This window comes from Electrona antarctica (assembly GCF_951216825.1).
Source record: "Electrona antarctica genome assembly, chromosome: 6".
NCBI classification, from domain to species: Eukaryota; Metazoa; Chordata; class Actinopteri; order Myctophiformes; family Myctophidae; genus Electrona; species Electrona antarctica.
The window spans coordinates 56307562-56331421 of NC_136811.1; the positions used below are offsets into that span (position 1 = coordinate 56307562).

Genomic DNA, 23860 nt, shown 5'->3' on the forward strand with positions numbered 1-23860 from the left:
CAACGGCGGACCCGGCCATTTAAATCCGGAGGATCTGTCGCTCCATGGTACTGAGGTAACGGGGAGAGACTGTTGGCTTTCGTGGAGTGGGTCGGACCATAGTATGCCTCCCGAAGTGGCCTAGACTAGAGCTCAAACAGACAACGGTCTTTTGAAGAGGAGGATCTGAGCGTTTGGGTTTAGACGTCTATTTTGTTTATTTATTTATTTATTATTAGGGAGGGGCCTGTTTAGTAAACAGTTGATTTATTTTGCATTTGCTGAACTAAACTATTTAAGTTGTTTTTAACCTGAACTGAACTTTACAAATAAACCTTGTGAGGTATAATTTTCATTTAAATAAGGACTCAGTGTGGTTTACTATATGTTTCTTTTCCCTTTTTACCTCCTTTATGATGAATTCCTGTTCTGTCTATAGAAGTGTCTATTTGTACGTCTCTAAATGTTTTGATGATTTGAACATGGTGGACCCTATTGGAAACAAGTGTAATGCTTAATTGGGTCGTCCACTCACAGTTGACAGCCTTTGTATTGAGTTTGTGCTTGAAATGTACTGTAATTCTGCAAACTGTTAATAAATTCTTCAATCAGTGGCAGCGGTGGCCGAACGGATAGCGGCGCGGTCTAGATACCGGAAGGTTCCCAGTTCGAACCAGCCGTCCGACACGTTAAAATTACCACCGCTGAAATGCCCTTGAACAAGGCATCAACCACTACGATGAAATGTGTTCTATGAGCAGGGCCTGGCTGGAAACAAGTTCTTGAGCTTAGCCCAGATACCCTGGGTAAATATAGATTTCATTTCATTTCATTTCAATCAATCAATCAATATTGATACTGAAAGTGAATATAATTGTGTTGGTCCAGTCTATTGTCTGATTTACTGTGTTGTGTTGGTCCAGTCTATTGTCTGATTTACTGTGATATATTTGGTGTTGTTTGTACATTAATGGGTGCATGTTTTAATGCATGTGCCCATGTGGGTTTTGCTCTGAGGTTAAAGGTATTTAAACCCCGAAATATTGTCGGATGAAAAGCCGACTGGCACCCCAAGCACATTTAAAGGGCAATCCGCTACAACGTGTCAAACTAGGGGGTTTTCTAGCCGCAATTTGCAACTCTAGATTTTTTTATAATGGGATGAATCTAGAGTTGCAATACCCTCCATTGACTCCCCACTCATCATTTTGCGTTTGCGATCTGCTTGTCTTAAACGACGTTAAACTCACCAACATTGCAGCTGTAGTCCAAGCTTGAATTATTCTCTTTCAATCTGCAAAGCTTGTTTTTCATAAAAATCCCCCGTAGACATGTTATGAGCTACTTTCTGTCAAGAAATTCTGTGCAAGTGATTCTTTTTCTAAGTGCTGGTGTTTGGAAGCGCTCGTCGTAAGTCACTGAACGTCCCTGCATGCATCTGTTTCGCATTTGCACATAATGCAGGAGGCAGCAGCGCGACCCCTTAATACAAACGAGCGCTTCCAAACTCCAACATTTCTTCTTCTTGACAGAAAGTAGCTCATAACATGTCTACGGGGGATTTTTATGAAAAACAAGCTTTGCAGATTGAAAGAGAATAATTCAAGCTTGGACTACAGCTGCAATGTTGGTGAGTTTAACGTCGTTTAAGACAAGCAGATCGCAAACGCAAAATGATGAGTGGGGAGTCAATGGAGGGTATTGCAACTCTAGATTCATCCCATTATAAAAATATCTAGAGTTGCAAATTGCGGCTAGTGCCCATGTGGGTTTTGCTCTGAGGTTAAAGGTATTTAAACCCCGAAATATTGTCGGATGAAAAGCCGACTGGCACCCCAAGCACATTTAAAGGGCAATCCGCTACAACGTGTCAAACTAGGGGGTTTTCATGATTCTGAATCCATTCCAAGCATTAGTTTTGCACTAAAAAACACTCCTTTGGACTAAAAATTGCAGATCTACAAGCTCGTAGTGCGGCACCGAGTGCTGCACTACGAGCTTGTAGGTCTGCTATTTTTGAAAAATCGTGAAAATGTGGCGCAAATCTTTGAATATATATATTCTTTCAGAGTGAACGTTTTTAACTCAAATCTTTTCTTCTGGGGGGTCCCTGGAACTACATATTTTCAGATGGTGGTCGGTGGCCAATTACATATCATTTTTGGGGGTCCTTGACATGAAATATTGAGCACCACTGATACAGAAACATATAGGTATTTCAGAAAACTGTCAGGATTTAGAAGACATTTTTATTTATTTTGACGTCAGGCCTTATAAGTGGATTAATTATGAGCTGCAAATCAAGCTTGTTTTGCAGCCTGGAAAAATAATCTGACTTTTCACTTCTGTTTTTTTTTTTCCTGTTTACTTCCGTCGCACGTCAACCGGAGCAATACAGGCGCTATAGCGGAACAGTGTTACGAAACGGAATTATCAATAAATATAAACACGACGTCAAAAAGACGATCTCGGCGACGAATGAGTTAATTAGGCCCAATGGCAACCAGTGTTGTTTCTGTCGACTAAAACTAAGACGAAAAATGTTGGTCGACGGAAACTAAATGGAAACTAAATCAAAACTAAGCTATTATGACTAAAACTAAGCTAAATGTATTGACAATTTCGTCAACAGATAGAAACTAGATGTTATGAAGGGACTAGTGGACAAGAGATCCAGTATAAGTCATTTTACACTTGGTTGCATGCTGACAATAGCGACGCGTTGTGAGCTTGTAGATCGGCTATTTTCAACAAGTGTAAAATCAGTCATTACGACGGCATCAAGGCCCGCCAAAATACATTTTAGTCGTCTAAATCAACTGTAGATTTAGTCGACTAAAATCTTATGACATTTAGTCGACTAAAACTAGACTAACACTAAAACATTCCAGGTGACTAAAATGTGACTAAAACTAAGAAGTCAAAGACTATGACTAAACAAAAATAGAAATGTTCCTGCCAAAAACAACACCGATAGCAACACTCGTCTCTGTTGTCAGACGTTGGCGTAGATGGCGTGGTCGTCCATCGTTGTCAGACGTTGGCGTAGATGGCGTGGTCGTCCATCCTTGTTAGACGTTGGCGTAGATGGCGTGGTCGTCCATCCTTGTTAGACGTTGGCGTAGATGGCGTGGTCGTCCATCGCACATTCATACGGGTCGTCATCCACGTCAGCCTGTAAGAAGACAAACACGGGGTTAAAACATAAAATAATCGATAAATAACATATTTACACATTATAGGCTATATGTCGTCCACGTCAGCCTGTAAGAAGACAAACATGGGTTAAAAACTTAAAGATCGTGATTTTTGTACAGTTTTTCATGTGTTTATGAGGTGACAGTATATTCATTAGACAGGGAAGGAGATAGTGTCACCTGATGAAGGCCAAAACAGGCGTGTTTATGAGGTGACAGTCCTTAGACAGGGAAGGAGATAGTGTCACCTGATGAAGGCCAAAACAGGTGTGTTTATGAGGTGACAGTCCTTAGACAGGGAAGGAGATAGTGTCACCTGATGAAGGCCAAAACAGGCGTGTTTATGAGGTGACAGTCCTTAGACAGGGAAGGAGATAGTGTCACCTGATGAAGGCCAAAACAGGTGTGTTTATGAGGTGACAGTCCTTAGACAGGGAAGGAGATAGTGTCACCTGATGAAGGCCAAAACAGGTGTGTTTATGAGGTGACAGTCCTTAGACAGGGAAGGAGATAGTGTCACCTGATGAAGGCCAAAACAGGTGTGTTTATGAGGTGACAGTCCTTAGACAGGGAAGGAGATAGTGTCACCTGATGAAGGCCAAAACAGGTGTGTTTATGAGGTGACAGTCCTTAGACAGGGAAGGAGATAGTCACCTGATGAAGGCCAAAACAGGTGTGTTTATGAGGTGACAGTCCTTAGACAGGGAAGGAGATAGTGTCACCTGTTGAAGGCCAAAACAGGTGTGTTTATGAGGTGACAGTCCTTGGACAGGAAAGGAGATAGTGTCACCTGATGAAGGCCAAAACAGGTGGCTTTATTTATTTGTTTGCGTCAATGAGAGTGGACCCTGGGTTAGGTTCTATTGTTTTTGGCTCATAGGGGTGACGCAACATTGTAATTGGCTGGCAAAAGTAGTGGGAGGAGCCTATGTAAGCGACTGCACACTTTGCAATGTTTCAAAATTGCGACTTTTCTATTTCTACATGACACCACTATAATGTTTAAGACCCGATTACTGAATGTCAAGTCTCCAGGTTTTCCTCAGGATATGTTGTATGACACTGATTCACGACGACACACGTGACATGTTAGGAGTCCAGTTAGTACTAGTTCATGTTAGGAGTCCAGTTAGTACTAGGTTCATGTTAGGAGTCCAGTTAGTACTAGGTTCATGTTAGGAGTCCAGTTAGTACTAGGTTCATGTTAGGAGTCCAGTTAGTACTAGGTTCATGTTAGGAGTCCAGTTAGTACTAGGTTCATGTTATAGGAGTCCAGTTAGTACTAGGTTCATGTTAGGAGTCCAGTTAGTACTAGGTTCATGTTAGGAGTCCAGTTAGTACTAGGTTCATGTTAGGAGTCCAGTTAGTACTAGGTTCATGTTAGGAGTCCAGTTAGTACTAGGTTCATGTTAGGAGTCCAGTTAGTACTAGGTTCATGTTAGGAGTCCAGTTAGTACTAGGTTCATGTTAGGAGTCCAGTTAGTACTAGGTTCTCCAACGTTTTATTTACAAGCACCCCCTTAGCTCTGAGAGTGTATCCACGTTTTTGTGTCATGTCTGCTTATTATAAGCAGACATGTTTGACCTTTGACTTGTTTTTCCTGTAAAGTCACTTGCAAATAAATTATTGGTAGTTGCTGTTTGATGTTTTTAGGGGCTTTATTCTAAAGTGTATAGTAGTTGCGCTTATTTGGGCTTGCTTCCACATTTCTTCACATCAAGGAACCCCAGATTAATATGTAATTGTCCACGGACATCCATCTGAACATATGTTGTGCCTTTTTTGAGTGGTGCAAACCACTCCAACAACCAGCTTTGTCTGTATGTGTGTGTACCTGTGTACGTGTCCGTGCACAGGTGAGCATGGTTACCATGGTCACTGACATTTCGTCAGACCACAGCTGATCAGGCTATATATGCCTTCTCCCTCTCACTAACCACCGCTAAAACCTCCTTCTACCACACCAAAATCCAATCCTGCACTTCTAACCCAAGGAAACTCTTCTCCACTTTCTCCTCCCTCCTTAAACCCCCTCCCACCACTCAACCCTCATCCCTCACCGCGGAGGCCTTTGCCAACTACTTCGAAAAGAAGGTTGATGATATCAGTAGCTCCTTTACCCCCCTCCCCCATAAAGAAGCACTCGACTCAACCAATGCTAACCATAACATACCATGCATGTCCTCCTTCTCTCCTCTATCCCCAGATGAGGTCCTGAAACTAGTCACATCCACTAGACCTACCACCTGTCCTCTCGACCCCGCCCCGTCTCCAATCTTCCAGACCATCGCACCTGACCTGCTCCCCTTCATCACTTCCATTATCAACACCTCAGTAACCTCAGGCTGCGTCCCATCTGCCTTCAAGTCAGCCAGGGTATCACCACTCCTCAAAAAACCAACTCTTGACCCCTCAGATGTCAAGAACTACAGACCGGTATCACTCCTTTCCTTTCTTTCCAAAACCCTTGAACGTGTTGTCTCTAACCAGCTTTCTCTCCATCTCTCAGAGAACAACCTGCTGGATCCCAACCAGTCAGGATTCAAGAAGGCACACTCCACGGAAACTGCACTCCTCGCAGTCACAGAAGCACTACATGCTGCCCAGGCTGCTTCCCACTCTGCAGTCCTGATTCTCCTAGACCTATCGGCGGCATTTGACACAGTGAACCACCAGCTGCTCCTAGGCACCCTAGCTGATCTAGGCATAGGCGGGACGGCGCTGAAGTGGTTCTCCTCCTACCTCTCTGACCGGACTTACCAGGTTTCTTGGAAAGGTTTGCTATCACCCCCCCGCACCCTCCAAACTGGGGTCCCACAGGGATCTGTGCTTGGTCCCCTCCTCTTCTCACTGTACACTAAATCCCTTGGCACCATCATCTCTGCTCACAATATATCCTATCACTGCTATGCCGATGACACACAACTGTTTCTATCCTTCCCCCCCTCTGCCACCCAGGTAGAAGAGCGCATCACTGCATGCCTGGCTGACATCTCACAGTGGATGTCTTCCAACCACCTCAAGCTGAACCCAGACAAGACTGAGCTTCTGTTCTTCCCAGCTAAGTCCTGCCCTATGCGGGAGCTAACTATCTCCGTAGACAACGCCCTGGTAAAGTCTGTCCCGACAGCCAGGAACCTTGGTGTTGTCCTGGACAGTCAGCTCTCGTTCAAAACACACATCACAGCTGTCACTAGATCCTGTAGGTTTACACTCTACAACATACGACGAATTAGACCGTTCCTCACCCAGGAGTCAGCCCAGCTCCTAATCCAGACAACAGTCTTGTCAAAACTTGACTATTGCAACTCCCTCCTTACTGGCCTACCGGCATGTGCACTTAAGCCCCTTCAACTGATCCAAAATGCCGCAGCACGCTTGGTCTTCAACCAGCCAAAATTCTCACACGTCTCCCCCTTCTCCGCTCGCTCCATTGGCTCCCGGTCGCTGCCCGCACAGAATACAAAACTCTGATGCTGGCATTCAAAGCAACCAAAGGCATGGCCCCCCCCATATCTCACAAGTATGATCGTACCCTACAAACCCTCCCGCTCACTCAGATCAGCCAACGCAGGGAAGCTGGAGGTACCTTCACTAAAAACGCCGGGACAACGCTCCACACGTCCCAAACTCTTCTCCCTTCTGGCTCCAAAACTATGGAATGCACTTCCCATTGCAGTCAGAACTGCACCCTCACTCCCAATCTTCCGCCGTAGTCTGAAAACCCACCTCTTCAGACTCCACCATGGCCCGTAGCACTTGCCCTAGCCTAGCCCCTTAGATAGCACATTATGTGGACTTAGATAGTATTTTAAACAGACTTATAGCTTGTTATGTAGACAGCTCTAGAATTGCACTTTATGTAGTCATAGCACTTTATAGTACACATGTATAATATGTTATATAGTATAGTATGTATAGTTTACATAGATACTCCACTGTTACGTTCTTAGTTTACGCATGATTCATGATAACTACTTTTTATACATGTGATGTATGCCATGCTTTTTGTTATTGCTTAATGTAAGTCGCTCTGGATTAAGAGCGTCTGCTAAATGCCTAAATTGTAAATTGTAAATTGTATATAAGACCTTGCACCACTCAGTTCACACGGGTGTGATTTTTTTGTTTTTTGTATGTTTTAAAAACATTCAAATTATTTCGATTTATTCTCAATGTGTTTCTAAATAACGGCTGTACACAATGTGTCGCTGTGAGCTTGTAGATCAGCTATTTTCCTTTTGTGCTTGTTTTCATAGACCTGGCCACTTGTTTCTCTTGCAAAACTGGCAACACAGCAAGAGAAAGAGGAACTTATGCACATGACAAACGCAATGCACTATGGGCTGTATGAAAAAGGTGAATACAAATGGAACCAAATGGACCTTCTACGGGTCCATTTGTAAACTCTCAGAGTTAGACATCATTGTTCTATCATATACTGACCTCCATGTTGCCATAGAGATGATCGTTGGCGTAAACGTTGCAGAACACCATGCTGTCAGTCACTGCCTCTTTCCTAGAGAGAAACACATTAATAAAGACATGATACCATGCTGTCAGTCACTGCCTCTTTCCTTTAGAAACACATTAATATAGACATGATACCATGCTGTCAGTCACTGCCTCTTTCCTTTAGAAACACATTAATATAGACATGATACCATGCTGTCAGTCACTGCCTCTTTCCTTTAGAAACACATTAATAAAGACATGATACCATGCTGTCAGTCACTGCCTCTTTCCTAGAGAGAAACACATGAATATAGACATGATACCATGCTGTCAGTCACTGCCTCTTTCCTAGAGAAACACATTAATATAGACATGATACCATGCTGTCAGTCACTGCCTCTTTCCTAGAGAAACACATTAATAAAGACATGATACCATGCTGTCAGTCACTGCCTCTTTCCTAGAGAAACACATTAATAAAGACATGATACCATGCTGTCAGTCACTGCCTCTTTCCTAGAGAGAAACACATTAATAAAGACATGATACCATGCTGTCAGTCACTGCCTCTTTCCTAGAGAAACACATTAATATAGACATGATACCATGCTGTCAGTCACTGCCTCTTTCCTAGAGAAACACATTAATAAAGACATGATACCATGCTGTCAGTCACTGCCTCTTTCCTAGAGAGAAACACATTAATATAGACATGATACCATGCTGTCAGTCACTGCCTCTTTCCTAGAGAAACACATTAATAAAGACATGATACCATGCTGTCAGTCACTGCCTCTTTCCTAGAGAGAAACACATTAATATAGACATGATACCATGCTGTCAGTCACTGCCTCTTTCCTAGAGAGAAACACATTAATAAAGACATGATACCATGCTGTCAGTCACTGCCTCTTTCCTAGAGAAACACATTAATATAGACATGATACCGTGCTGTCAGTCACTGCCTCTTTCCTAGAGAGAAACACATGAATAAAGACATGATACCATGCTGTCAGTCACTGCCTCTTTCCTAGAGAAACACATTAATAAAGACATGATACCATGCTGTCAGTCACTGCCTCTTTCCTAGAGAGAAACACATTAATAAAGACATGATACCATGCTGTCAGTCACTGCCTCTTTCCTAGAGAGAAACACATTAATATAGACATGATACCATGCTGTCAGTCACTGCCTCTTTCCTAGAGAGAAACACATTAATATAGACATGATACCATGCTGTCAGTCACTGCCTCTTTCCTACAGAGAAACACATTCATAAAGACATGATACCATGCTGTCAGTCACTGCCTCTTTCCTTTAGAAACACATCATAAAGACATGATACCATGCTGTCAGTCACTGCCTCTTTCCTTTAGAAACACATTAATATAGACATGATACCATGCTGTCAGTCACTGCCTCTTTCCTTTAGAAACACATCATAAAGACATGATACCATGCTGTCAGTCACTGCCTCTTTCCTTTAGAAACACATCATAAAGACATGATACCATGCTGTCAGTCACTGCCTCTTTCCTAGAGAGAAACACATTAATAAAGACATGATACCATGCTGTCAGTCACTGCCTCTTTCCTAGAGAAACACATTAATATAGACATGATACCATGCTGTCAGTCACTGCCTCTTTCCTAGAGAGAAACACATTCATAAAGACATGATACCATGCTGTCAGTCACTGCCTCTTTCCTTTAGAAACACATTAATATAGACATGATACCATGCTGTCAGTCACTGCCTCTTTCCTAGAGAAACACATTCATAAAGACATGATACCATGCTGTCAGTCACTGCCTCTTTCCTAGAGAAACACATTAATAAAGACATGATACCATGCTGTCAGTCACTGCCTCTTTCCTAGAGAAACACATTAATACAGACATGATACCATGCTGTCAGTCACTGCCTCTTTCCTAGAGAAACACATTAATACAGACATGATACCATGCTGTCAGTCACTGCCTCTTTCCTTTAGAAACACATTAATAAAGACATGATACCATGCTGTCAGTCACTGCCTCTTTCCTAGAGAAACACATTAATACAGACATGATACCATGCTGTCAGTCACTGCCTCTTTCCTTTAGAAACACATTAATAAAGACATGATACCATGCTGTCAGTCACTGCCTCTTTCCTAGAGAAACACATTAATACAGACATGATACCATGCTGTCAGTCACTGCCTCTTTCCTAGAGAAACACATTAATACAGACATGATACCATGCTGTCAGTCACTGCCTCTTTCCTTTAGAAACACATTAATAAAGACATGATACCATGCTGTCAGTCACTGCCTCTTTCCTAGAGAAACACATTAATACAGACATGATACCATGCTGTCAGTCACTGCCTCTTTCCTTTAGAAACACATTAATAAAGACATGATACCATGCTGTCAGTCACTGCCTCTTTCCTAGAGAAACACATTAATACAGACATGATACCATGCTGTCAGTCACTGCCTCTTTCCTAGAGAAACACATTAATACAGACATGATACCATGCTGTCAGTCACTGCCTCTTTCCTTTAGAAACACATTAATACAGACATGATACCATGCTGTCAGTCACTGCCTCTTTCCTAGAGAAACACATTAATAAAGACATGATACCATGCTGTCAGTCACTGCCTCTTTCCTTTAGAAACACATTAATATAGACATGATACCATGCTGTCAGTCACTGCCTCTTTCCTAGAGAAACACATTGATAAAGACATGATACCATGCTGTCAGTCACTGCCTCTTTCCTAGAGAAACACATTAATATAGACATGATACCATGCTGTCAGTCACTGCCTCTTTCCTAGAGAGAAACACATTAATAAAGACATGATACCATGCTGTCAGTCACTGCCTCTTTCCTTTAGAAACACATCATAAAGACATGATACCATGCTGTCAGTCACTGCCTCTTTCCTAGAGAAACACATCATAAAGACATGATACCATGCTGTCAGTCACTGCCTCTTTCCTTTAGAAACACATTAATACAGACATGATACCATGCTGTCAGTCACTGCCTCTTTCCTAGAGAAACACATTAATACAGACATGATACCATGCTGTCAGTCACTGCCTCTTTCCTTTAGAAACACATTAATAAAGACATGATACCATGCTGTCAGTCACTGCCTCTTTCCTAGAGAAACACATTAATACAGACATGATACCATGCTGTCAGTCACTGCCTCTTTCCTAGAGAAACACATTAATACAGACATGATACCATGCTGTCAGTCACTGCCTCTTTCCTAGAGAAACACATTAATAAAGACATGATACCATGCTGTCAGTCACTGCCTCTTTCCTAGAGAAACACATTAATACAGACATGATACCATGCTGTCAGTCACTGCCTCTTTCCTTTAGAAACACATTAATATAGACATGATACCATGCTGTCAGTCACTGCCTCTTTCCTAGAGAAACACATTGATAAAGACATGATACCATGCTGTCAGTCACTGCCTCTTTCCTTTAGAAACACATTAATAAAGACATGATACCATGCTGTCAGTCACTGCCTCTTTCCTTTAGAAACACATTAATAAAGACATGATACCATGCTGTCAGTCACTGCCTCTTTCCTAGAGAAACACATTCATAAAGACATGATACCATGCTGTCAGTCACTGCCTCTTTCCTAGAGAAACACATTAATACAGACATGATACCATGCTGTCAGTCACTGCCTCTTTCCTAGAGAGAAACACATTAATAAAGACATGATACCATGCTGTCAGTCACTGCCTCTTTCCTTTAGAAACACATCATAAAGACATGATACCATGCTGTCAGTCACTGCCTCTTTCCTTTAGAAACACATTAATATAGACATGATACCATGCTGTCAGTCACTGCCTCTTTCCTTTAGAAACACATCATAAAGACATGATACCATGCTGTCAGTCACTGCCTCTTTCCTTTAGAAACACATCATAAAGACATGATACCATGCTGTCAGTCACTGCCTCTTTCCTTTAGAAACACATTAATATAGACATGATACCATGCTGTCAGTCACTGCCTCTTTCCTAGAGAAACACATTAATATAGACATGATACCATGCTGTCAGTCACTGCCTCTTTCCTAGAGAAACACATTAATAAAGACATGATACCATGCTGTCAGTCACTGCCTCTTTCCTTGAGAAACACATTAATATAGACATGATACCATGCTGTCAGTCACTGCCTCTTTCCTAGAGAGAAACACATTAATAAAGACATGATACCATGCTGTCAGTCACTGCCTCTTTCCTGGAGAAACACATTAATATAGACATGATACCATGCTGTCAGTCACTGCCTCTTTCCTTTAGAAACACATTAATATAGACATGATACCATGCTGTCAGTCACTGCCTCTTTCCTTTAGAAACACATTAATAAAGACATGATACCATGCTGTCAGTCACTGCCTCTTTCCTAGAGAGAAACACATTAATAAAGACATGATACCATGCTGTCAGTCACTGCCTCTTTCCTGGAGAAACACATTAATATAGACATGATACCATGCTGTCAGTCACTGCCTCTTTCCTTTAGAAACACATTAATATAGACATGATACCATGCTGTCAGTCACTGCCTCTTTCCTTTAGAAACACATTAATATAGACATGATACCATGCTGTCAGTCACTGCCTCTTTCCTTTAGAAACACATTAATAAAGACATGATACCATGCTGTCAGTCACTGCCTCTTTCCTAGAGAGAAACACATTAATAAAGACATGATACCATGCTGTCAGTCACTGCCTCTTTCCTGGAGAAACACATTAATATAGACATGATACCATGCTGTCAGTCACTGCCTCTTTCCTAGAGAAACACATTAATATAGACATGATACCATGCTGTCAGTCACTGCCTCTTTCCTGGAGAAACACATTAATATAGACATGATACCATGCTGTCAGTCACTGCCTCTTTCCTAGAGAAACACATTAATATAGACATGATACCATGCTGTCAGTCACTGCCTCTTTCCTAGAGAAACACATTAATAAAAACATGATACCATGCTGTCAGTCACTGCCTCTTTCCTAGAGAAACACATTAATACAGACATGATACCATGCTGTCAGTCACTGCCTCTTTCCTAGAGAAACACATCATAAAGACATGATACCATGCTGTCAGTCACTGCCTCTTTCCTAGAGAAACACATCATAAAGACATGATACCATGCTGTCAGTCACTGCCTCTTTCCTACAGAGAAACACATCATAAAGACATGATACCATGCTGTCAGTCACTGCCTCTTTCCTACAGAGAAACACATCATAAAGACATGATACCATGCTGTCAGTCACTGCCTCTTTCCTACAGAGAAACTCATATTAACCCATTTTGACCTGAGATCAGATTAAAAAAATGTCTTCTACATCCTGACAGTTTTCTGAAAAAGCTATGTTTCTATGTCAGTCGTTCTTCGATTTTACAAAAATAGCAGACCTACAAGCTCGTAGCTTGTAGAAACATATACAGTGAGGGAAAAGGGGGGGGGGGGGGGTATTCAGATTTTACGGGGGCCAGTTTCGAATTGCAGCCATCCGTAGGTGCCCTTTGAGAGTGGTTTTGAAGGAGTCAAGGGATTTGCATGTCTTAATGACTGTTGGTAGGGCGTTCCACATTTTGGTGGCATAGGAGCGAAAATAATTTAGTCCCTTGTTTGTGCCGAATCTGGGTTGTACATGGTTCGTTGCACTCCCTCTGGTGTTGTGGGTGTGGACTTTGTTAACATTAAGGAAGTATTTAGACAGGTACATGGGTATCTTGGTGGTGTATCGAATCTTGTGGACCAGACCCATTGCAAGATGCTGTACTCTGTCGTCGACCCTAAGCCATTCCAGCCTGTCAAAGTGGGCAGGGGTGAGGTGGGTTCGGGGGGTGAGGCCAAGTAGGAGCCTGACCAGTTTGTTTTGGGAAGTCTGGAGCCTAGTTTTAAGGGCCTTTGAGGTGCTGTGGTACCAGGAGGTGCATGCATAAATATTGGTACAGGTGTACAATATTACAATATTGGTACAGGTGATATTGTAATAAAATATAAAGTTAAATCTTGGTACAGTACAGGGTGATATTGTAATAAAGTATAAAGTTAAATCTTGGTACAGTACAGGGTGATATTGTAATAAAGTATAAAGTTAAATCTTGGTACAGTACAGGGTGATATTGTAATAAAGTATAAAGTTAACCGTCTTGGCGCAGGTGATATTGTAATAAAGTATAAAGTTGATTCTTGGTGCAGGTGGATATTGTAATAAAGTATAAAGTTAACCGTCTTGGCGCTGGTGGATGTTGCTCTGTAGATTTGGTTTCATTCATGCCGTGCATGCTGGCTGTCTGCTGGTTACCACGGCTCCCCCTGCTGGCAAATAATGCACATTAACAGAAAATAAATAAATACAAATACATAAAAAAATCAACAAGAGTAATCTAGAGAGCAGTGGTTCTCAAAGTGGGGTCCGGGGACCCCCAGGGGACCCCCAGGGGTTCCAGAATAGCAGGTCTGTGAGCTTGTAGATCTGCTTTTTTCAAATAATTCGCAACATTAATTATTTGCATTTCCAAAGTGTAAAACTATAGGCACATTTTAGTCGACTGAATCAACTGTACATTTAGTCTCTTTTCAGATTACTAAAGTTATGACTGAAACTAAATTACACTTTATTCAAAAGACTATGACTAAAACTAAATCAAAATGTACTGTCAAAATCAGCACTAGTGTAATTATTAGTCATTTTTTTTTGGTGAACTACCCAAAAGGGAACCCCTCTTAGTAGTATAAGAGGGAAGAAGTATCATATTCTTTTGTTCTATATATCTTTTGTTCTATTGTGTGTAATTATTAGACATAATGGACATAATTTCTATAGATTTCTATACATGCTTTGTGTGCTGTTGTCTATAGTATGTACAAAAGAAATCTATTCAGACTCATGTATAAACAAGACTCTTTAGAAAAAGGGTCTTCCTTTTGTGTGTATTTGTGTGCTTATTGTACACTGTTTGTGCATGTGTTTATGGTGTACACTTTCTGTTAATGTGTGACCGTGTCCTGCAGAGAGTGGGATGTTAGAACCGTCTCATGCCTTTTTGTCTCTATTGACAAAAGGCACTCATTAGGATGTCATTGAATTGTAATGTCTGTCTGAGTGAGTGAGTGAGTGAGTGAGTGATCCTATGGAAAGAGGGTCTTTTCTTTTGTGTTATTATTGTGTACACTTTCTGTTAAAGTGTAACCATGGCATGCCTTTTTTTGGCTCTATTGACAAAAGCAACTCATTTGGACTTGTGACGACTCAAAGCCATTGAATTGTAATGTCTGTCTGGCTGAGTGAGTGAGTGTGCGTGCGTGCGTGCATTAATTGCATGGGCTGTCCCCCATGGATTCAGTCTGTCTGTCTGTGTGTGAGAGATGTAAAGGTCAATCTATAGAAAAAGGGCCTTCCTTTTGTATTATTATCCTGTGTATTATGCAGTTTGTGTACACTTTCTGTCTCTGTGGACAAAAGCTACTCATTGGACTTGTTACGACTCAAAGCCCATTGAATGGTAATGCCTGTCTGGCTGAGTGAGTGAGTGTGTGCGTGGATGGAGGCATGTGTGGGTGAGAGCTGTAAAAGACCTTTGGAAGTAGGGTCTTTCTTTTGTTGTATTACCAATAATAGCCTTTCAGGTGTTTGTGTACACTTTCTGTTACACTTTAACAGTCCCGTGCCTTTTTGTCTCTATTGACAAAAAAGCCACTCATATGGACTTGTGACGACGCAAAGCCATTTAATTGTAATGGATAGGTCTGTCTGGCTGAGTGTGCGTGCATTGTAAGGACTGTTCCCCACTTTAGGGGCTCAGTCTGTCTGCCTGTGTCTCACTCATAAAACCTGTGTGTGTGTGTGTGTGTGTGTGTGTGTGTGTGTGTGTGTGTGTGTGTGTGTGTGTGTGTGTGTGTGTGTGTGTGTGTGTGTGTGTGTGTGTGTGTGTGTGAGATGTAAAGGCCAATCTATAGAAAAAGGGGGCTTTCATTGTAATTCATGAACAAAAGCCTTTTGTTATGGATTGGTGACTGCTTAGAACTAATGGACTAATTACTTAATTAGATCTCTCTCTCTCTCTCTCTCTGTGAGCATGTGTTTGTGCGTGCATGGGTGCAGGATGTTTATCCAATAACTTTAGAAATATAATATATATATATAATATAATATTATATATTTATTCCATGGTTAGGCAACAGTGTTAAAACAATGTTCACCCCATAACTCTGAGACATCCTGTGACATAACAGCTGTAACTAGTACTAAAAGTAAAACATTTCGTAAAATACATATAGGGCATGCATGTTTAAAAGTATAATTGACATGATTATGGGCATGTCTTTTAGACCACTAGATTTAGTTAAACAGAACTGTCAAACATTCATGTTTTGACACACTGCAAATAATTACAGTAACTGATGGTCTGCTAACATTTACACATTTTAACCAAATACATGCGTACATGCATACGTACATACATACGTGCATACGTACATACATACATGCATACACGTGTATGCTATTATTATTATGCTTTTTGCATGATTTTATATGACTGGACATGACTATATTCTATACCAAGCACCAACATGATGTTTGTTACATTTATTCAGTACATAAGTCTAACCATTAATCACTGATACCATTTTTTTCTTGTGTTTTAAAGTTACTAAAGTATGTAGAAGTATGAACAAAATGTGTTAGACACACTTTTAAAAAATATACGAAAGTAACAGATCTACAATCTCCCAATGCATCACAATTCACTGTCATTGTTTTATAGAATGCAATGGCAAATTATATTGAATACACACCATACAATTGCAACACCTAGGTCATTCTGCATTATGCTGTATTCTACTGCAATAAGCATGAGCAGAGACCGTTTTTGTTTTCTCTAGTTCTCTAGTTTCTCTGAGACTTGCAAAAGTCACTGAGTCAAGTTTTTTAAAACTGTAGTGTTTATGATAAGTTTATGATATAAATATGCTCACGTAAACAAGTTGAATCATACAACTAGAATCATTATACAAGCTTTATAACATCAGGTGTGTTTTTAACACATTTTGTAAGCCTATGCATACATGCAAATCTACAGTATCATACATATTTTATTCTTACATGTCCCCCGTAGTCCATACTCATACTCCATACACCATACAAACTTAGCTGTAACATTATTCCATGTCTTAATATCTGACAATGTTCATTTCAAATAAAATTATTTTGAAAAATCTATATCCATTATGACAAACCATTAGTATATATATATATTTAGGCTATTGTATGATCTGTCAGTGGTCAGGGGTGGATTAACCCAAGCATTATATGTGAAGGGTGTGCAACAGGGGCTACAGTAATTAGGCAACTACTGCTAGAAAAGCCATATGCTAGAAATGTTCTCACAATGATTGGTATAGTCTAATTGTATTTGTAGTAGTGTTATGATTAGGCCTAATGATCCAATCCTTGTAGGTAGATCGGTAGCGAGACAAATGTTATGCCTCCTGGTAAAAGTTATACTCCCATTGTAAAGAAACTGTGATACGCACACATGCTATGGTAGAATATCAGCATGTGAATGCTCTTGCATAAGATGGTTAATTACTAAACTAGTGTTTTTCTAGGACATTACAGTAGACCTAACTAATTTCACTTGTAGAAATTCATGAAGAATAAGCCTATAGCCTTTTACTAAAGAACAGGCAATATTTTGAAATAAGGCCTCATTATGTCCATGGCAAGGCATATGACTCAACAAGTTACATTTAGACAGTTTATGCTCAAGAGACAATCTTATTATGATATTGGGTCATAGGCACAGTAGGCATGGTGAATATTAACGGTTGTCTGTATCGTTGAACATAGGTAGTATACCAGCAAGTATAACATAGCATCAGCATGACTACCAGTTATTCAATGCAACCTATTTTTTCCTCTAACTATAGTGTTTTTTAGATAGATGCTAGTCCACATCCATGAACCTCTGCAACAAATTAACTCACAATACCAACAAAACCATTAAAAACATCTACACCTTACACCCTACATCACGAGAATGCAAAACACACGTAACATGCAAATACAGAACAGAATGTTCTGTTACAACCAATGTAATATCAAATAAATTGATACAGATCCTATACAGATCCTAGAAAAAACAAAACTATACCTGCAATCAACACAATGGACCAATACCAGATCACCGAAACATAAGTTCATCACAAATGTATAGTGACACCTACAGTATCATCAATAAGGCACTAACATCAACACCATACAATACATCACAACACCGCAAAATCAAACGTAACATGAAACATGCAAAAATAAAAAGTGCCATCTGACTGACTGCTCTATAGTTCAACAACAACTCTTAAGCCAATGCCTCCAATACACATCCATTAGCAAAAGGCATCGTTATCAAACATAATATTATGAATAGTATGATATAGGCTGCAAAGGCAGCAATATGTATGAATATATATATGTATTATAGCATAGAGGTCCATACTACAATCATATAATACACAAAAACAACTATTGCATATTATTCAGAACCAATACACATCACTACCCAACAGCATAAACACTGTACAACACCAATCAATATTAGCTGTACATCTACACATCATTACGACTAATGAAGTGCTCAACAGTCTAGTTCAACAGCCACTTAATAACAAAGTATGTAAATATCTGAATACTTTGCCTTGGCAACGTAACTGTATATGATTTCTCATATAAAACTAATTTGAAACGAATTGACCGGACTATTTAATTTTAGGTGAACACATTATGGTGCTGAAGTTAAGTAGATATTGTTGGTTATAGGTAATGATGAAGCCTTATGTCCATAGGGGATGAAGACGAGTAAGTAAGTAATAGGTAACGATGGCTATAGGGTATATTGATTGCATGATATTTGATTGATTGACATTTGATAGTTAGATAGACTATAGTCTAGACTACAGGGGTATAAACTATGCTGCTATAGGCATACAAGGATGTATTTGCAGTATATTAAGTATATTTTCGATCCAAAAACTGTAGATAGGGTCTGCACACAAAACACACTGTTTTGTGTTGACAATAACTATTGACAACAACAACCCAACATACTAGTATATATGCAATAGTATCAAGCATATATATATATATATGCTATATATATATATATAGAACGGTTCAACTACGTGCTAATATATATATTTTTTTATAACCTCCTAGAAAAAACTGTATGGTGCATACAAAACACATTAACATCAGCATGTCTGATGGTGCAGTGTGTAAATGTAACAAAGACCATTATAACAGGTTATGTATACACTATGTATACTAAAGTATGTAATACTGATATACCGATGGTTTTCCAAGAATTCAGAAACTACAGTTTAGAAAAACGTGTACACCTAAACCTGCACAAAAACCATACATCCTATAGTGTTTATCGTTTCAACGTTCAGATTATTGATATGTACTAGTTATGTTAACTTAATTAGTTTAAGAATAGCGTTAAAGTGTCAGAGAATAGTTGTGCTGTAACTGTAATTGTAACTTTAAAACCATATGGATTATAATCATATGGATAATAAACTTAGGCTAAAGGATTACTTGGGACAAAAGCTGTCCACTTCAATTATTATTATTATTATTATGTATTATATATATATATAACCTGTAGGCTACTGTCTCTACATTTTCTGTAAGAATCCATGTAATGTACCATCTAGTAAAACTAGACTCATTTTTACACTCATGTTTACACTCATGTTTATGGGTCATATGTTATATGTTGTTCGTACATTCTTCTAGACACTTAAAACTACTATGAGTGTATGATATTGTTGTTTGACAAGAAAGTATGTACATGATCATTTAGTTTACGCAGATATGCTATGCATAACGACTGAATGTTACAATTATCCACCAATGGTGGTTGTTAGTTACAGAATATATCAATTCTTAGTTTCATGAGTTTCAGTACTATACCATAATATTGAAAAACATAGATATTTAAAATCCGTACACTACCGTACAATCCCTAACCCAGGCATATATTATCTACATCTAGACATCTACTCTATGTCTGCGCTACTCTATGCCCCCATAAATTATTCTAAATGTTAGGACTACTTAAAGTAGTTTCATGTTCAGTGTATGCTACATGCTTAAATTATAAATATTACACAATATTGTTCAAAATCATATATGTCTAATAATGAACAAATATTGATACATGTACATATAGAAACCTGCACTATTTAGCGATAACTTTGTTTGAAAATGCTGTTGCATCTTGAATTGTGACATTGTAAATGTACGTATGTAAACAATGAATTGAATAATCAATGAGAGGGTGTGGTGTTTGAGTCAGCTCCCTATTTAAAAGGGTGGTCACAGATCTGCAGTCCTGTAGAGAAAAGACATCTAGCGTTATATGCAGCAGATAAGTTAGGAGATAATTCCTCAAGAAACAACTTTTTTTCTTAAATTTGTATTCCTATAATCAATTTTGTCATGGAGCCTATGGGTAAAGCACGTACCCCTAATGAATCAGTGGAACACCAACCGTTATTGCAGACTGAAACAACCGATGCAGATACAATTACAGTACCTAGGTACAGATCATACAACCCTCTCAAAGTATGGGGGTATAATCCGCCAGAGGACAGCTTTGCCTATACCCCTGATTTCGAAATATATGAAGAGAGAGCGGAGGACGATGTTATGACAGCGGACCCATGCTACATGAACATACCTGTATACAGGCCAAGAGATGATGAGGAGGACCTGGTGGACTCTGATCTGGTGGACTTAATAATCGATACGGATGACGAGTACTATGACCAGAGAGATCCGTTAGATTTGACTACAAGCAAGAAAACTCCTGGACTTTCCGAAAATTCACTACCCATCACAATCCCATCCTCCCCAGCACCGAACTATGAAACACAGAACTATTCCAAACCACCGCCATCCCCTGCAGACTCTGGTGATGAGGATGCAACATCCATTCTAGTTGCATCCAAGGCCTGTATCTCGGAGTCTGCTTTACCTACAGTCAAAACGAATTGGCTGAAACACAAAACTAGCTGGATGAAACCCAAAACTAACTGGATGAACAGAATGGAGGACATTCTTCAGGTCCCCACATACGGAATGGGTCGCATGAATGTTAAAGATATAAAGATTGCATTAAAGTTATGGGATATCGAAAACGAACAGAAAAATAGAGATTCACATGAAGGGACATAGGGAATAATAGATATTAATGTAATAGACTTAGTGTAAAAACTACTAAAAGTCATTGATTTGTAAAATAATGAGGTAATATTGAACTGTGTACTACATGATTTAATATGGATATCTGTGTCTATTAAATGTTTCTTGCTAAATAAAAAAATATCAAATACATATTCTTCCTCTTTTTTTATTACGTGTTGTTACCCATGTTAAATTCTAGTTAGATTCTGACAATGTAATGCAGGTACTAACTTGGTAAGGCTATGTCACTGTGGGAGTGGACCTAAAAACGCAGAATGCAAAATTTGTGCTATGACTAATATGACTATTGTGCATGAACAATTATCTACAATTGTCTATTAAAGTAACATTAGTACATTAATCTCTGTATCAGTGAATTAGTGTATTGGTTTTACACTACACATGTGTACTCAATGACTCAATGATAGCATACTAATAGTATTGAACTATTAAACTATTAAAAACATGACTATTACTAACTATTACATGTAAATATTATAGGCCATGACATGTTTCTCGTGAAACAAGATTTGTTCATTATTATACTATCACACAGTATGACCTCAAAGGTAATAACCATGAATAACAAAAGGAGTTATTCTTAGAAGGCTCCGCCTCTCTGAGACATGGTGTTAAATACTGCGGGGACAGGGGCCCCAGCATGAGTGAGTAAGCCTAGACACGAGCTGTCCCAAAGAAAGAAAGAAAAAGAAAGAAAGAAAGAAAATATGTGCTCTACCGGTCTGAGCTATGAGGATGAGGATAGAAAAGTTTGGGCTTTATCGGACAGGCGGAAAATACGGTTGTCTTTTTTTCAGTTCAAGAATTATCCATATATTGAACTCTATACATTGGACTCAGGGGACAGTATCTTTGAAGACAGATTGCCTTACATACGAGTCTATGAATCTGAATTTGAGAGTTTGGTAAATGGTATTTTGGACTTCTGCAATTATCTGCAGTTGGAGCAGAAGCTAAACCCTGCCTATGTCAAACCATCTCGAAGGGTGCGCGTGGATGATACAATACCAGCTCGTAGTGATGATGAGGGCTTCATCGTTGACTGTTCTAGGTCAAAACTATGGCTGTTAGTGAGATACAAATCTCAAGGCCATACTCTTTTTGAATTTCCTAAATCTATAATGGAGAAAGAAAAATACTTTCCAATCCAACTATCCGTTGGTTTGGACGATTTAGGTATTCTAAGGCATGTGTTAAGGGAAGGTACTGTTTTTTTCAAAGCAACTAAAGAGAGCCGAAAGATAGCTTTGATGGAAGAACGGATTAGAGGCTTCAATCGTGTAGATTCAGGGTATTCGGGGGATTGTCCTCGTGTAAAACAGAGGCGTGTGGATTGCAGCGCATGTCCTGGACCTAGAGTCCGTACAGGGATTTCATTTGGTGATTATATACCTAATAGGCATACTGGTATCGATCTCGCAAAACCTGCGGGAGCTACATTATTCTCAATGCCTGATGACAGCCTGGAAACTGACGCACCAACACCAAAATGATGCAGCTACTAAGCCCACCCCTCCTACACTATAGGTAAAAAGACTCACTCCGCAACCTCTACCTTATACTCTGTGTATAATTGTGATATCACCATTCACCATGGAGGACTCTACTTTTTCAGTGTGCGAATCCAGCTCAAGTGGAGGAGACAAAGCTTGGTGGATGGACCCTCGGCGGGTTGTGTATGAGGCACCATCATGGTGGAATCCCACCAGTACTGGGGATACGGACGAAGACGCTGAATATGATGATACGGTTATTGTTGTGTTACACTGTGTGTATTGTTTCACTTGTTTGTTGTGGACCCCAGGAAGAGTAGCTGATACTTCGGTGGCTGCTAATCCATGATCATCATGACAATGATACATATGAATAATAATAATGAATGCTGTGTTCATTCTTGAATATGTAATGATAATAAATATGTAATCATAAAAATGTATATTTTGTTATCATTTTTACTACATACATGGTGTGCATACATAGAGTAGATGTCTAGATGTAGATAATATATACCTGTTTTTCTGTTCGTGTACATGCACAATAGTCATATTAGTCATAGCACAAATTTTGCATTCTGCGTTTTTAGGTCCACTCCCACAGTGACATAGCCTTACCAAGTTAGTACCTGCATTACATTGTCAGAATCTAACTAGAATTTAACATGGGTAACAACACGTAATAAAAAAAGAGGAAGAATATGTATTTGATATTTTTTTATTTAGCAAGAAACATTTAATAGACACAGATATCCATATTAAATCATGTAGTACACAGTTCAATATTACCTCATTATTTTACAAATCAATGACTTTTAGTAGTTTTTACACTAAGTCTATTACATTAATATCTATTATTCCCTATGTCCCTTCATGTGAATCTCTATTTTTCTGTTCGTTTTCGATATCCCATAACTTTAATGCAATCTTTATATCTTTAACATTCATGCGACCCATTCCGTATGTGGGGACCTGAAGAATGTCCTCCATTCTGTTCATCCAGTTAGTTTTGGGTTTCATCCAGCTAGTTTTGTGTTTCAGCCAATTCGTTTTGACTGTAGGTAAAGCAGACTCCGAGATACAGGCCTTGGATGCAACTAGAATGGATGTTGCATCCTCATCACCAGAGTCTGCAGGGGATGGCGGTGGTTTGGAATAGTTCTGTGTTTCATAGTTCGGTGCTGGGGAGGATGGGATTGTGATGGGTAGTGAATTTTCGGAAAGTCCAGGAGTTTTCTTGCTTGTAGTCAAATCTAACGGATCTCTCTGGTCATAGTACTCGTCATCCGTATCGATTATTAAGTCCACCAGATCAGAGTCCACCAGGTCCTCCTCATCATCTCTTGGCCTGTATACAGGTATGTTCATGTAGCATGGGT

At 39.6% G+C, this 23860-nt stretch overlaps 1 protein-coding gene across 1 annotated transcript in view; it reads right to left on the bottom strand.

Moving 5' to 3' along the window:
* Nucleotides 1-3022: 3022 nt before the first annotated feature.
* The window catches only part of LOC306925180 (B-cell receptor CD22), a 44190-nt gene continuing 23352 nt past the window's right edge, over nt 3023-23860 (bottom strand). Inside the window, exons 7-9 of the mRNA XM_079503870.1 lie at nt 13944-14033; nt 7624-7696; nt 3023-3154 (exon numbers count right to left, since the gene is read on the bottom strand). Of these exons, the coding sequence (XP_079359996.1) occupies nt 3089-3154; nt 7624-7696; nt 13944-14033 (229 nt within the window). The 3' untranslated portion in view covers nt 3023-3088. The remainder of the gene's footprint in view (nt 3155-7623; nt 7697-13943; nt 14034-23860) is intronic.